The sequence below is a fragment of the Hylobates moloch genome, unplaced genomic scaffold, assembly GCF_009828535.3.
Source record: "Hylobates moloch isolate HMO894 unplaced genomic scaffold, HMol_V3 SCAFFOLD_5, whole genome shotgun sequence".
In the NCBI taxonomy this organism is placed as follows: Eukaryota; Metazoa; Chordata; class Mammalia; order Primates; family Hylobatidae; genus Hylobates; species Hylobates moloch.
This window is the reverse complement of record NW_026652280.1, coordinates 114,009,340-114,024,631: the sequence shown is the minus strand read 5'-3', so window position 1 is coordinate 114,024,631 and position 15,292 is coordinate 114,009,340. Positions and strand designations below refer to the sequence as shown.

At 38.1% G+C, this 15,292-nt stretch overlaps 2 protein-coding genes across 6 annotated transcripts in view; one reads left to right on the top strand and one right to left on the bottom strand.

The window, feature by feature from the left end:
* Positions 1 to 5,512, top strand: part of MAGI3 (membrane associated guanylate kinase, WW and PDZ domain containing 3) — a 272,676-nt gene extending 267,164 nt beyond the window's left edge. Inside the window, exons 20-22 of one of the 3 annotated variants that reach the window (XM_032154953.2) lie at positions 752 to 890; positions 1,779 to 1,869; positions 2,467 to 2,577. In XM_032154953.2, the coding sequence (XP_032010844.1) occupies positions 752 to 890; positions 1,779 to 1,828 (189 nt within the window). In that variant the 3' untranslated portion in view covers positions 1,829 to 1,869; positions 2,467 to 2,577. Of the gene's footprint in view, positions 1 to 751; positions 891 to 1,750; positions 1,870 to 2,466 lie in introns of all 3 variants that reach the window. The other 2 variants (XM_032154951.2, XM_032154954.2) reach the window with 2 other exon arrangements.
* Positions 3,184 to 15,292, bottom strand: part of PHTF1 (putative homeodomain transcription factor 1) — a 77,006-nt gene continuing 64,897 nt past the window's right edge. For all 3 annotated transcript variants that reach the window (XR_009213667.1, XR_009213665.1, XR_009213666.1), the window contains 3 exons: positions 9,251 to 9,307; positions 3,478 to 3,588; positions 3,184 to 3,279 (listed from right to left, as the gene is read on the bottom strand). The gene's annotated coding sequence lies outside the window, so the exon portion shown is untranslated. The remainder of the gene's footprint in view (positions 3,280 to 3,477; positions 3,589 to 9,250; positions 9,308 to 15,292) is intronic.

Below are 15,292 nucleotides of genomic sequence, written 5' to 3'. Positions count from 1 at the left end.
TTACTTACGCATAAAAACCCTACACAGGAAGTGCCCAGGTTCACTTATGAAAACCCTACACAGGGCCAGGCGCGGTGGCTCACGCCTGTAATCCCAGCACTTTAGGAGGCCGAGGCGGGCGGATCACGAGGTCAGGAAATCGAGACCATCCTGGCTAACACGATGAAACCCTGTCTCTACTAAAAATACAAAAAATTAGCCAGGCGTGGGTGGCAGGCACCGGTAGTCCCAGCTACTCAGGAGGCGGAGCTTGCAGTGAGCCGCAGTTGCGCCACTGCACTCCAGCCTGGGTGACAGAGCAAGACTCTGTCTCAAAAAGCAAAACAAAACAAACAAAAAATCCTACACAGGAAAAGTTTTATATGGCTGTTAAAGATCTGGGCATCTTCAAATCAAGAACCAAATTCTAGAATTTGATTAACATTCTAAATTTGAGTTCTATAAACTTAGAAAATTCCAAATCTGATTCTAGAATTTGATTCTTGATTTCAAGATGTCCAGATCTTAGTTACTAGCCATATAAAACTTTCTTGTGTAGGATTTTTGTGAGTAAACCTGGACATTGCCGCTTCCTGTTGTTTGTTGTCATCTGTCCTCTCATCAACTCTCACATGGCAGTACTGGGTACACATTAGGTATTTTACAAACGAAGAATCACTTAGCAAGGTTGAATGGCGCAAGAGCTGACAAAAGCAGAATTTTACAAAGGATGCATAGTTTCATGTTGTTCCTGTGAATGTTCTCTGTCTAGGTTGGTGACCAGATTGTTGAAATCAATGGGGAACCTACACAAGGAATCACACATACTCGAGCAATTGAGCTCATTCAGGCTGGTGGAAATAAAGTTCTTCTTCTTTTGAGGCCAGGAACTGGCTTGATACCTGACCATGGTAAGTAAAGTAGCCCAGTAGTAGCTGAATAGTTGTATATTAGGGAGGGGGCAGAAGAAAAAGGAATATATATTTGGAGAGGATAGATATTTTACTAGTTAATTCAGAGGTGAATGCTAGAACCATGAAAAGCTAGTTACATAGCAGAGTTATCATAAATAGTATTAGAAAACAAGTAACTTAGGCAAGACTTTCGTTGGAATGGAATGTATTTTAAATTTAATCAGAAAAAACATAGTTGTTTTTGTAGAGAAATGTGCCTATAAAAAAAGTGTATTAGAGGCAAACAATTTAAATATCATAAAAAACATTTTAAATCTCTTCAAAATATCCTAGCTTTTTCTCTTACTTAGCTAATTACACATTACCAACCAATATTTTTATTTCTGTAAAGCAAGATAAGTTTATATTATAATGAATGTGTAGCATGAAAACTTAGGCTTTTCTGGTGACTCGGCAAAAACAAGTTGCTATCATCACCCTACCTGGAGACAGAGAGTTGGACCTGAGACCATGTCTGTCCTGTATTAATGTTAAACTTCCTGGGTTTCCATTCCATGTTTTGAAATATCATGGTATTTGAAAGTCACTGTTTTTTGAGTGCACTATTCTAGAAATAAAGGCAGTACCACACCCACGCAGTACTTGCCTCATCTAGCTCCCCACCCCCTGCCCTACCCCACCCCACCCCACCCCACCGCTTTTGAGGGATAAGTGTAGACATAACCTCCTACAGTACCCTTCCAGCTTATGATTCTCTGACTGTATTATCTTCCACCATCTGCTTGTAAATCATACGTTCCCAGTGACATCTTTGCTAACTGCACTGATTTTTTTTTTTTTTTTTTTTTTTCACATAGTCCTAGGCTTTTTCTCTTCCCTCTTCAGGTTTGGCTCCTTCCGGTCTGTGCTCCTACGTGAAACCCGAGCAACATTAAGGCTTTCAGGGCTTTTCTTGGTCTTTCCTTAAAAAGACTTGGTAAATTTGCATGTCTTGTAAATCACTTTCTTCTTTTGTTTTCTTTTAAATTAAAAAGGATGCTATTAAATACATCTATTTCCATCTTCTGCACTTTTCAGTCTTCTTTTGACATTAAATTTGACAGCTTAATGCAAGAGAATTATTTACAAATGCCCATGAGCCTCATTCTGGTTACCACAGTTTGGTTTCCTTTATTAATTAGTGATTTTGCCATATCCTAAACTATATCAATTTATAATAATTAGTGAGCTTCTTGGGCCACGTAATTTGGTTCAACTTTATAACTTGTAAGTTCTAATTGGGCTTTACTAATAGAGAATTTACAGATCATATATTATCTCACTAATTATATGTAATTGGAAAAAATGAATATTATTTTATGTATATAAACAACCCATTCTTCATGTATGAACAGATGTCTGTACACATCTGCCTTTATAGAGAGATATGTTGTAAACATATACAAACTGTATAAAATACTCATAGGCTTTTTAAGCAGTTAGTACAATTCAAATGGCTGTCAAAGTTCAAAACGTATTGTTCCTATTTGTAATTCTAAAATTTAATAATGTTCCATTCAAATCACTTTTTTAGGTGATTGGGATATTAATAATTCTTCGTCTTCAAATGTGATTTATGATGAACAGTCACCATTACCCCCATCTTCACATTCTGCTTCCATATTTGAAGAGTCTCACATGCCAGTAATTGAAGAATCTTTGAGAGTTCAGATATGTGAAAAGGCAGAAGAATTAAAGGACATTGTGCCTGAAAAGAAAAGCACTTTAAATGAAAATCAGCCTGAGATAAAGCATCATCAGTCTCTTCTCCAGAAAAATGTGAGTAAGAGGGATCCACCCAGCAGTCATGGGCACAGTAACAAGAAAAATCTATTAAAAGTAGAAAATGGTGTTACACGAAGAGGTAGATCGGTTAGTCCCAAAAAGCCAGCCAGTCAACATTCAGAGGAACATTTGGATAAGATTCCTAGTCCTCTAAAAAATAACCCCAAAAGAAGACCCAGAGATCGATCCCTCAGCCCCAGCAAAGGGGAAAATAGAAGTTGTCAGGTCAGCACCAGGAGGGGTTCTGGACAAGATCAGTGCAGAAAAAGCAGAGGTCGGTCGGCCAGCCCAAAAAAGCAGCAAAAAATTGAAGGAAGCAAAGCTCCATCAAATGCTGAAGCCAAATTATTAGAGGGTAAGAGTCGAAGAATAGCAGGTTATACGGGCAGTAATGCTGAGCAGATCCCATATGGGCAGGAAAAATCAGACGTCATCAGGAAAGATGCAAAGCAGAATCAGTTGGAAAAAAGCAGAACAAGGTCTCCAGAGAAAAAAAGCAAAAGAATGGTTGATAAATCTCTTCCATCCAAAATGACTAATAAGACTACAAGTAAAGGAGTATCTGAAAATGAAAAAGGAAAGAAAGTAACCACAGGAGAAACAAGTTCTAGTAACGATAAAATAGGAGAACATGTCCAGCTATCAGAAAAGAGGCTGAAGCAAGAACCTGAAGAAAAGGTAGTTTCAAACAAAACAGAAGATCACAAAGGGAAAGAACAAGAAGCAGCTGACAAAAACAAAGAGACTGGAAGGTTCAAACCTGAAAGTAGTTCTCCAGTTAAGAAAACACCAATAACTCCAGGGCCCTGGAAGGTGCCAAGTGGAAATAAAGTCACAGGCACTATTGGTATGGCTGAGAAACGGCAGTAACCTTTAGTATAAAACAAAGAAAAACAAGTTGTAATCTTTTCTTACAGCAGCATTTTTCCAGAAAAAGCCTTTTTTTTTTTCAGATATTCTGAAACAGATAAGTACATGTTAATGTGAGCATCAAGTTACCTAGGCTGCATGAAGGGCCTTTAGGATTGCTAAGAACCAACTGTCCCCCTGGCCAGCTGCCCTCCCTCGCACTCAGGAAGGAGCTGCATCCACACGCTCATCTGACCCGCCCTGCTCAGGCTGCCCAGCTCGTCTACATGAGTGTCTGAACAAATGACATATGTTGATATTAACAATGTGGTCACAACTCACTTTGTATTCGTGCCAAGTTATCTACTGTATCATGTCTGTTTTTATCCTTCTCGTTCAGCTGTTTCCACAGTAATGAAAAAGTTAGGTTTGGCTTGGAAGTTGATGTTCTCAATAGCATGTTGCATGTTTACAGAGAGAAATATGTGAGTCCTTGCAGAAGAAGAGACTGTTAACTCATCGTTAAAGATGGCCATTGTCTCTTCTAACAGCTACTGATGATGTCCCACTTTAAAAATAAAACCCCAAACATCACTACTTTAAGGAAAAAAAAAATGTAGTCCAATATTGATGCTTTCTTACGGCTTTTTATTTTAATTTGGCTGGATAAGTTGTTTCAAATAACTGTTAAAGATATTACTTACAATTGAATGTTCGAAATGAGCAAGTACTTTAAGCAATAGAGTTCATCTCCTGCTGTGTTATCCAACCTCGATGTATACTTACAGCATCTCAGGTCACCCTTTTTATTTCAGTTATTTAATTATGAAACCATAAAGAAGCATGTGGAAACAGTGTTTATTGCTCTTTGAAGAAAAACCACCATTTCTGGATATTTTGGCTGTACCTACTACTAAAGTCATTAGTCTTTTAATACGTAATACATATTTGAAAAGTAAAAGTATTATATAGAGTATATGAGGGACTTAATCATGAAACCAGTTTCACAGTCCAAGTACCAACTCTTCTGGTAGCAGGTGCACAAGCTTGGGTGTTTGTTTAGAAACAACCTGTGTAGGGTATACCCAGCAAGTGAGGACAAATGTGTAGACAGTACTTACTGGATCTTTTAATTAACTTATAGCTACATTAACTTTCTTATTTAAAAACAAGAAAGGGAGACTAAACATCTGCTTAGCTTGTACACATTTTCAGAATTCTTTTTAAAAGTCTAGTTAAAGATGTTTCTTAGAAGTTGGAGACTGTTAACTTCCATAAAATAGATCCAGGTTTTTCAGTTCCCTGAAGCAGCATTCAGTAGCATCTATATAAATAAAGGCACCTTCTGAGAATAAAACTATTTTATGGAGTGTGTGAACACACTTGTTCTGTCACCTGGGTTCATCTTGTTGTGAAGCACATTATGTCCAGGTCCTTCCCTCTGGGAGTCGTCTGACTGTGAAACTCTTTAACCCAACAACTGTATTAGCCCCTGTAGATAAGATATGCTTCCCAGAGTGAGATTTTTGGAATCCCCTTTTCATCCAGAACTATATTTATCCACCACCTATTGTAACTATTCAAATAGAGCAAAATTAGGAGGCTTGATAAATACTAAGAATTTAGTACCACAGAAATTATTTATTTTCCCTGTAGTCCACAATTAGTGATGATAACAAATCCTATTTTTGTTAACTGTGACATAACTTTGATGTCATATGTTGTCCTATGTGGTTCTTCCTTTCTAAGTAACCTCTGTACTGATTATATACTGACTTAGCAATGTGGCCTTGGAATGCTGAGCAAAATGTGGATGTACTGGTTGTAAATGTTTATATATTGTACAGTACCTTTATATATACACTTGAGGTTCTGATTAGAGAAAGATCTGTAAATTGCTCGTTATTTTTTATATAGATATTAAAAAAAAAAGTTTACGGCCTGCATTTCTTTTACTGTCACGTTTGTTTAATGTTGCTTTCTAATGGTGGAGCTAGGTCCCATCATAGTCTGAGTCCTCAAATAGATTTTGTCCCTCCAAGTAACAAACTTTCAAAGTCCTAAAATCAGGAAGATTCTTATAATAATGATTTTACCTCTGTAGCTATACTTCTTTTATTTATACATAGAGTTTGAAATTGTTTTTAGAGTTGAATATCATTATACCCATTTTTCATCTTTCGTTGTAAAGAAAATAGCTTTGGATAAATAATTTGCTACTAAAAATCCTTTCTTACACTGTTGGGGAGAGAAGAAAGTTTCTTATTGGAAATTCAGCTACTAGACATTTATAATGGATATAGTAACATAAGTCCAGTTACCACAAGATCATAAAATCCCATTTCATCAGACTAATGATTCACATTATCTTTAAAGATCATTTATTTATTTAGTTTTATACTTACTTTTAGAATGTTTTGATTTAACTCAGTATGAAAAGTGCCTAAAACCTACTTCAAGACCATGGTTAATTTTGTATTCTTAAGGTGAAATACAAATTCCCACTTACCATTGCAAGAACTCATACTAAAAGTAAACCCACGGTCGGGTGCAGTGGCTCATGCCTGTAATCCCAACACTTTGGGAGGCCAATGCAGGCGGATCATTTGAGGTCAGAAGTTCGAGACCAGCCTGGCCAACATGGTGAAACCCCGTCTCTACTAAAAATACAAAAATTAGCCAGGCGTGGCGGCGGGTGCCTCTAATCCCAGCTACTCAGGAGGCTGAGGCAGGAGAATCGCTTGAACCCGGGAGGCGGAGGTTGCAGTGAACTGAGATCACACCACTGCACTCCAGTCTGGCTGACAGATGAGACTCCGTCTCAAAAAAAAAAAAAAAAAGTAAACCCAAACTTCTAGTTCCCAGACCCCACAGTGAAGATGTGCCATAGCAGAGGCTGTGGAAACTGGCAGTAAAATAGTTTTGTTGTTTTAGTGAACATATTTTCTTTCTGGTCACAACAGGGAGAAAAGCTTTGAGATATTATTACATTGTCTCACTAGTGAGATTAGAAGGCTAAGATCCTATGATACTGTCTTTAGTTACATCAGTCTTGGACCAGGCAGCTTTTGAACAGGGTCAACTCTTATTTCAGAAGTCTTGGATCCAGAAAGGCACTTGGCTTTTTATTCTACATGAGAATACCTTGTTACTTCCCTTTTTAATAGCAAGATTTAAAAGAGAGATAAAAGTAATCATGTAGAAGTAAAACCAAATGCTTTTAAACATGTAGACAAAGAATTTTATGTTTAATATGTCCACCATTCAGAGTAAGGATTTATAAGGCAAGGAGTATTCAGATTAAACTGTATAACAGTCTCACTAATGACTTCCAGAAAGCTGTATTTAAGTTGAAGCTTAGTCCACAGTGGAGCTAAGGAACATTGATATAAATAAACTTGTTACAAAATGTGACATTTCAGTCTGGTATGAGGAATACATCAGAGCAGCTTTTTACATCATCATGGCATGCTCCAAGGCCTAAAAACTATTTGCTTTTGAAACAATAACATTTATTTATTCAGGTGGCTCTTTTCTGGTTCTATTAGAGTTTATTGGGAATATGACTTGTTTAAAGCATGTCATTATTACATGGAATCTATAATCTTTGCTTTTAGCTAGCTGAATTAATATATCAACTAAGTTGGATATTTTTTCAACATTGCTAGGCAAGTAGCGTTAAGAATTATAAAGCCAGGCATGGTAGTATACACCTGTAGTCCAAACTACTCAGGAGGCTGAGCTGGGAGGATCACTTGAGCCCAGGAGTTTGAGTCCAGCCTGGATGACACAGCGAGACGCCATCTCAAAAATAAATCTTTTTTTTTTTTCCCTTGAGATAGGGTCTCACTCTACCACCCAGGCTGGAGTGCAGTGATGCGATCCTGGCTCACTGCAACCTCTGCCTCCTGGGTTCAAGCAATTCTCCCACCTCAGCCTCCCCAGTAGCTAGGACTACAGGCGCGCACTACCACACCCGGCTAATTTGTGTACTTCTTGGTAGAGATGGGGTTTCACCATGTTGGCCAGGCTGGTCTCAAACCCCTGATCTCAGGTGATCTGCCCACCTCAGCTTCCCAAAGCACAAGGATTACAGGTGTGAGCCACTGCGCCCAGCCAAAAAAAAAAAAAAAATTTTTTTTAAGTAGTATAGTAAGGGAGTATGAAGGCTTATAAAGAGTTAGAATTCTGGCCGGGCGCGGTGACTCACACCTGTAATTCCAGCACTTTGGGAGGCCGAGGCAGGTGGATCAGGAGGTCAGGAGATCAAGACCATCTCGGCCAACATGGTGAGACCCATTTCTACTAAAATACAAAAAATTAGCTGGGTGTGGTGGCGCATGACTAGTCTCAGCTACTTGGGAGGCTGAGGCAGGGGAATCGCTTGAACCTAGGAGGCGGAGGTTGCAGTGAGCTGAGATCGTGCCACTGCACTCCAGCCTGGTGACAGAGCAAGACTCTGTCTCAAAAAAAAAATAATAATAATTCTATTTAATAGAAAACTCTGAACCTTTCTCATTTATACATTAAAATAGGAAAACATAGCCAAGAGCTTTAATTTAGCCTAAACCTATATCTTGACAAATAATCCTGTGGGTATTTTGCAATATTGCATTCAAGTCAAGCCTAACAATTAGCAAATACACAAATCGAGACATATTTTGTCCTTAATAACTGGCTGGGCGCAGTGGCTTACACCTGTATACCCAACACTTTGGGAGGCCAAGGCAGGTGGATAACGAGGTCAGGAGCTCGAGACCATCCTGGCTAACATGGTGAAACCCTGTCTCTACTAAAAATACAAAAAATTAGCCGGGTGTGGTTGCACATGCCTGTAGTCCCAGCTACTCAGGAGGCTGAGGCAGGAGAATTGCTTGAACCTGGGAGGCGGAGGTTGCAATGAGCCAAGATCGCACCACTGCACTCCAGCTTGGGTGACAGAGCAAGACTCCATCTCAAAAAAATTAAAAAAAAAAAATAGAAAAATAAAAGACAACCATTTATTAACTAGAGTAATAACCTATTATACCTTATAGGCTCAGGATATGCTGCAGGAAAGGTATAGAATTATTGCACATTTGTGAAACTCACACTTCACTATTCAACCTGGGCCCCAATAACAGCAGGGAGCAAAGGATTACTAAACTAGCCAGTACATGAATAGGTTTAATGAATTAACTCCCAAGTGACACATTGTATTTGGGAGAGAGACTCATCTAGCCTATTATGAGTGTGTAGATCTAAAAGTTTTCACACATAAATTTCATTAATTTGAAAGGTTATTTTTATACTGCATAGGTCCACTTGCCTCTAAATAAAATGAACCTAAAATAAAAACAAACTTATACTTTGTGAGACATCCTGGTATTTAGAATTTTTCTACCTGTCTCTGAAAGTCAGAACCATACTCCAATGAGGCAAGTATTTGGTTATTCAACTTCTCAAAGTGTTTATATTATACATGAGCCATATTGCACATATTTAGAAAGTCTGTAGATCAGCAGTCCCCAACCTTTTTGGCACCAGAGACTGATTTCATGGAAGGCAATTTTTCCACAGACCTGGGGGCAGGGAGAAGGGATGCAGGGAGGGGATGGTTTCAGGATGATTCAAGTGCATTACATTTACTATGCACTTTATTATCATTTCATTGTAATATATAATGAAATAATTATAAAACTCACCATAATGTAGAATCAGTGGGAGCCCCGAGCTTGTTTTCTTGCAACTAGACGTCCCATCTGGAAGTGACGGGAGACAGTGACAGATCATCAGGCATTAGATTCTCATAAGGAGCACACGACCTAGATCCTCGCATGCACAGTCCACAACAGGGTTCACGCTCCTCTAAGAATCCAATGCTGCTGCTGACCTGACAGAGGTGGAGCTCAGGCAGTAATGCAAGCAGTGTGAGCAGCTGTAAATACATATGAAGCTTCACTCTCACCTGCAGCTCACCTCCTGCTGTTCAGCATGGGTGTGGGTGGCTGGGGACCCCTGCTGTATATTATACACCCATAGCAACTTTAGGAGAGATAATTTTTCCCAATATAACTGCAGATTATAAAATTAAGTCAACAGGTATTTTTCTTACCCTTCTATGGTTATTACTATTCCAACTAAATGTATGAATGGCCTAATCTGTTTTTACATCTTGGTTTAATTTCTCAGTAACAAGTAATTATCACCAAAATCTCATTCCTTTTTGAAATCAAAACAAAAGCCCAAGTTCCTAGAAATTATTATACAGGGATAAATGAAGCACTGAAGGTGGGAGAACCATGAAATTACAGTTGATCCTTGAACAACATGGGTTTGAACAGTGTGGGTCCACTTATATACAGGTTTTTTTCTGTAAGTATATTGGAAAATTTTTTTGAGATTTGTGGCAATTTGAAAAAACAAACCATTTAGCCTAGAAATATAGAAAAATTAAAAAGTTATGTAGATACTAGCCTATTTTATCATTTACTATAAAATACACACAAATCTATTATAAAAAGTTAAAATTTATAAAAACAAACTGTACATGGCACCATTCACAGTTGAGAGAAATGTAAACAAAGATACAGTATTAAATCATAACTGCATAAAATTAACTGTAGTACATACTGAGCTACTATAATTATTTTGTAGTTACCTCCTGTTGCTATTGTGGTGAACTCAAGTGTCAAAAGATCTGTTTAAAACACCATGTGATGCTAATCATCTCTGTGTGAGCAGTTCATCTCTCCATAAACCGTGGATCACAGTAGAAAGTGATCCCTTGCGGTTCTTGCATATTTTTCATGGTTACTGCAATACTGTAAACCTTGAGGACATAAAAACTGCAGGACCCATATGAGTACCACCAGTCATAGAAGTGCTCCCAAGAAGCACAGAAGAGTCATGACATTACAAGAAAAAGTTCAATTGCTTGATACCATAGATTGGGGTCTGTGTTTGCCCACCATTTCAAGATCAATGAGTCCAGCATAAGGACCATTGTAAAAAAAAGAAAGAAGGAAAGAGAAGAAGGAAGGAAGGAAAGAGAAGAAGGAATGAAGGAAGCAAGGAAAGAAGGAAGGAAGGAAGGAAGGAAGGAAGGAAGGAAGGAAGGAAGGAAGGAAGGAAGGAAGAAAAGAAAAAAACTCATGAAGCTTTTGCTGCAGTTATGCCACCAGGCACGAAAACCTTGTACTTTTTGTGAAATTAGCTTTTAACTTGCATTTAAAATGCAGCTTCATGTGAGTACGGGAGTGCTCTAAGGCGTATCTATAGATTCCAATGTGATTCAAGAAAAAGCAAAGTTATATGACAACTTAAAGCAAAAGGAAAGTAGATTTGCTGATGAAGAAGCAGCAGACGAGTTCACAGATGCCATTCAGAAGATAACTGAGAAGAAAAGATATCTGCCTTAACAGGTTTTTAATGCAGAAGAAAGTGCCTATTCTGGGAAATAATGCCACAAAGGAAATTTATTAGAAAGAGAAGCAAGCACCATGATTTAGGCAGGAAAGGATAAGCTAACACTGTGCAAATGCAGTTGTGTTTACAATCAGGACTACACATATCTGTAAAGCTGCTAACCCCCAAGCCTTGAAGAAAAAAAAAAACAAAACACCAGCTGACAGTCTTTTGGTTGTATACCAAGAAGTCCTAGACAATGAGAACTCTTTTTCTGGATTGGTTCTGTCAATGCTTTGCCCCTAAAGTCAGGAAGTACCTTGCTAGTAAGACACTACCTTTTAAAGTTCTTTTGATACTGGACAATGCCCCTGGCCACCTAAAACCCCATAAATTCAACACCAAAGCGATGAAGTGGTCTCCATGCTCCCAAACACAACATCTTTAATTCAGTAATAAGGGGGTCATAAGGGCTTTTTAGATCCATTACACACAGTACTCTGGAAAGGACTGTCAATACTGTGAAAGAGAACCCCGAGAGAGAACATTATGAAAGTCTGGAAGGAATGATTATGCCATGCCACTGAAAATGCCATCATTGTTACAGAAAAAGCTGTGAAAGCCAACAAGCCCAAAACAATAAATTCTGGCTGGAGAAACCTGTGCAGATGTGCATAACTTCATAGGCTTTACAAAAGAGTCAGTCAAGGAAATCGTGAAAGAGATTGTGGATGTGGCAAAAAAGGTGGGGTATGAAGGGTTTCAAGAGAAATTCAGGAGCTAATAAACACCACATCATAGGAATTAACAGAAGACTTGTTGATGGAGATGAGTGCTTCCAAACCAGTGCAAGATGATGAGGAAGAAAACTTAGAAGCAACGCCAAAGAACAAGCTGATGTAGGACAATGTGGCAGAAGGGTTCCAATTATTCAAGGCTGCTTCTGACTTCTTTTACAACATGGACTCTTCTATGATATGGACACTGAAACTAAAGCAAACAGTAGAAGAACGATTGGTACCATATAGAAACATTTTTAGAGAAATGAAAAAAGCAAGAAGTCCAATTACAATGTATTTCTGTAAAGTTAGACCAAGTGTGACTGCCTCTTGTGCCTCCCCTTCCACCTCTGCCACCCCTGAGTCAGCAAGACCAACCCCTCCTCTTCCTCCTCAGTCTACTCAATGTGAAGATGACAAAGAGGAAGACTTTTATGATGATCCACTTCTACTTAATGAATAGGAAATATGTTTTCTGTTCCTTAGGATTTTCTTTATAACGTTTGTCTTTTGTCTAGCTCACTTTAAGAATACGGTATATAATACAAATAACATACAAAATATGTTGATTGTTTGTGTTACTGGCAAGACTCCCAGTCAACTGTAAGCTATTAAGTTTTGGGGACATCAAAGTTACACATGAATTTTTGACAGGAAAGGAGGATGGTGCCCCAACCCCTGCATTGTTCAAGAATCAAATGTATGACCCTTCTATCCTAACAGAAAAAAAACTACACAAATGGTAAATTACTTGAGGTCTATTCTTCATTCAACACATTTTTATTGAACACCTATTATATGTTCTGGGGACAAGAAGTCGTCTCTGCCTTCAAGGGACTTATACTCTAGCGAGAAAGGAAATGACAGACAGTCAAAAAATAAACATGATAAAATTGTGGTAAGTGCCATGAAGGAAATCAATAAGGTGATATAACTGATAATGGATAAAATGAGTAACTACTTTAACTAGGATCATCAAAGAAGGCCCTCTAAGGAACTGACAGCTGACAGCTGAGAGATAAGCAGCTGACAGCTGAGAGATAAGCAGCAGCTGACAGCTGAGAGATAAGCAGCTGACAGCTGAGAGATAAGCAGCAGCCAGCCAGAGATGAACCTAAGAAAATATATTCCAGGCAGATGAAACAAGCTTGCACAAGCCTCATATGAGAAAGAACTTGGAATAACAGAAGAGCAGAGGGAGGTCAGTGTGGTGGTGAGGTAAAGGAGTGAGGCTGTAAAGTAAAGGAGGTGAAGCTGGAAGGCAAGGTAAGCATGACAATGAAGGGCCTTGGAGGCCACCAAAAAGAAAGCCAGGAAAGGTTTAAGTAGGAACAATGTTAGTTTCCAAATTTTGAAGCTCATTCATGTGGCTATGAAAAACCAACTAACTGTAGGAGACAAGAATGGAAACAGACCAGTGGGTCACACAGTAGTCCAGGTGAGAGTGAAGGACGTTTAACCTAGTAGCCATGGAAATGTAGAACTGGCATGACATGATAGTAGATTAGATATGGAGCTTTCGGCCTAAGCAATTGGAGAAACTCATTTACTAAGGTAATGAAGAGTTGTTTTACTCTTCAACTTTCAAACAACTGAAAAACAATTTTAAAAATATGAAAAAATGGATTTTAGATATTAGACACCACGCAGCACAGGACAGTAGAATTAAACAAGGTGAGTCCCATGATTGCTCCAAGATTATTGCATACAGGCAGTTTTACAATGAGGCAGTTTCTAGGCTGTGGTGCAAGAAGGGAGAACCCAAAAAGAACCAAGCAGTCTTGCTGAGTTGAGGAGACAGAACTGAGAGTTTGGGGAAGGCCGGGGGTCTAGAATTTTAGGTAGGAGTACCAGAGAGAATGCAGCTGCACAGAGAGGGAAGGGCTCCAGAGACATGCAGAGGGCTCAAGTCTCTGGCTGAATATTGATCAGCACAAGCATGTGAGGGAATACCCAAGAACAGGTTAAGAACTTCCAAGAAGCAGGCAGAAAAATTCCAAAATTCACACAAGTCTGGGAATAGTTCATGCTACTACAGCCAAAGAAAAAACCTCATAATGAACAGAGCATCAGGTAGAGTACTCAGAAGGATATTGCTTCAGTAAATGGAGAAAAACTAAAGGCTGCTCTTGCCCACCTAACAAAGCTTAAAAGCAAGCCTTGAAATAATCAGACTGTTTCCAATAACTTTACAGTGTTCCAAAACAAAGCTCTCAAGAATATTTAAAAGACTACCAAGAATACACACATACACACAAAAACCAACAGTATAAAATTCATAGCCAATAAAAAATTACCAGGCATGCAAAACAGCAGTACAATGACCCAAAATGAGGGGGGGAAATGACCCCAATAACTGTTTTAATATCTTTATATACTATTCTTATTATAAATGTATTATGTTAAATGAGGTAGAGAAAAGAATACTCATGTTAAAGATAGATATGGAAGATATAAAAAAGACCAAAATCAAACTTCTAGAGATGAAAAATGCATAGGATGGGATCAATAGCAAATTAGTGCAAAAAAAGCGAACTTGAAGGCACAGCAAAAGAAACCATCCAAAATTAAAACAAAGAGAAGGCTGGAAAAATGTATAAAGCATCAGTTAGTTGAGGAACAACTCCAAGCAGTCTAATATACATGTAAATTTGAGTCCCAGAAGGAAGAAGAGTAGACTATAGAAAATTTATTTTAAGGAATAGCATAAATTTTTCCAAACTGTATGTGAAAATAGAAAACTACATATAAAATAATATGATTACAAACCCACAGATCCAGTAAGTTCAACAAACCCCAAGCACAGAACACATGAAGAAAGCTAAACCAATGTACACTATAATCGAATTGCACAAATTCAATGGTAAACAGAAAAATCTTAAAAGTAGCCAGATTTAAAAAAAGAAAAAAGAAAAAAAAAGACACAACATATAGAGGAGCAAAGATTAGAGCAAAGATTAGAGTGACTGTAGACTTCTTGTCAGAAACAATGCAACAACCCAGGAGGTAACAGCACAACCACATCTTTAAACCTAGAATTTTATACCCAGCAAAAGTATCTTTCAAACATAAAGATTTAAAATCTTTCTCAATAGGGTAGACCTATACACCTTGCTAAAAGGATTTTGGATTTTCATCTTCAAAGTGCTAGTAAGCCACTAATGGATTCTAAATGATGAGACTTACATTTCAGAAAAGACATATTTTTGAGATGAGTGGGTTAGGTGGGGGGAAAGAGGAGTCAAGCATACATAAGAGCAGAGATAGAAGAAACTTGCTCAAAAAACAAAGGATGCTGACTTAAATAAGAGCAGTGGCAGTGGGGAGGAAGAAGAATGGACTGATTAGAAAGATATCTAGAAGATAATTATTCAAAGACTCGGTGATTGATTGGATGTGAGGTATGAGGAAGAAAAATAAGTCAAGAATCATTGCTAAGTTTCTGATATGATTAACTATACTTACATATAATTTTACCCACTTCAAAAATAATTTAAACCAATATACACCATAAAAACCACAACTGAAGCAATCCACACAATTGAATTAATATACTCTAAA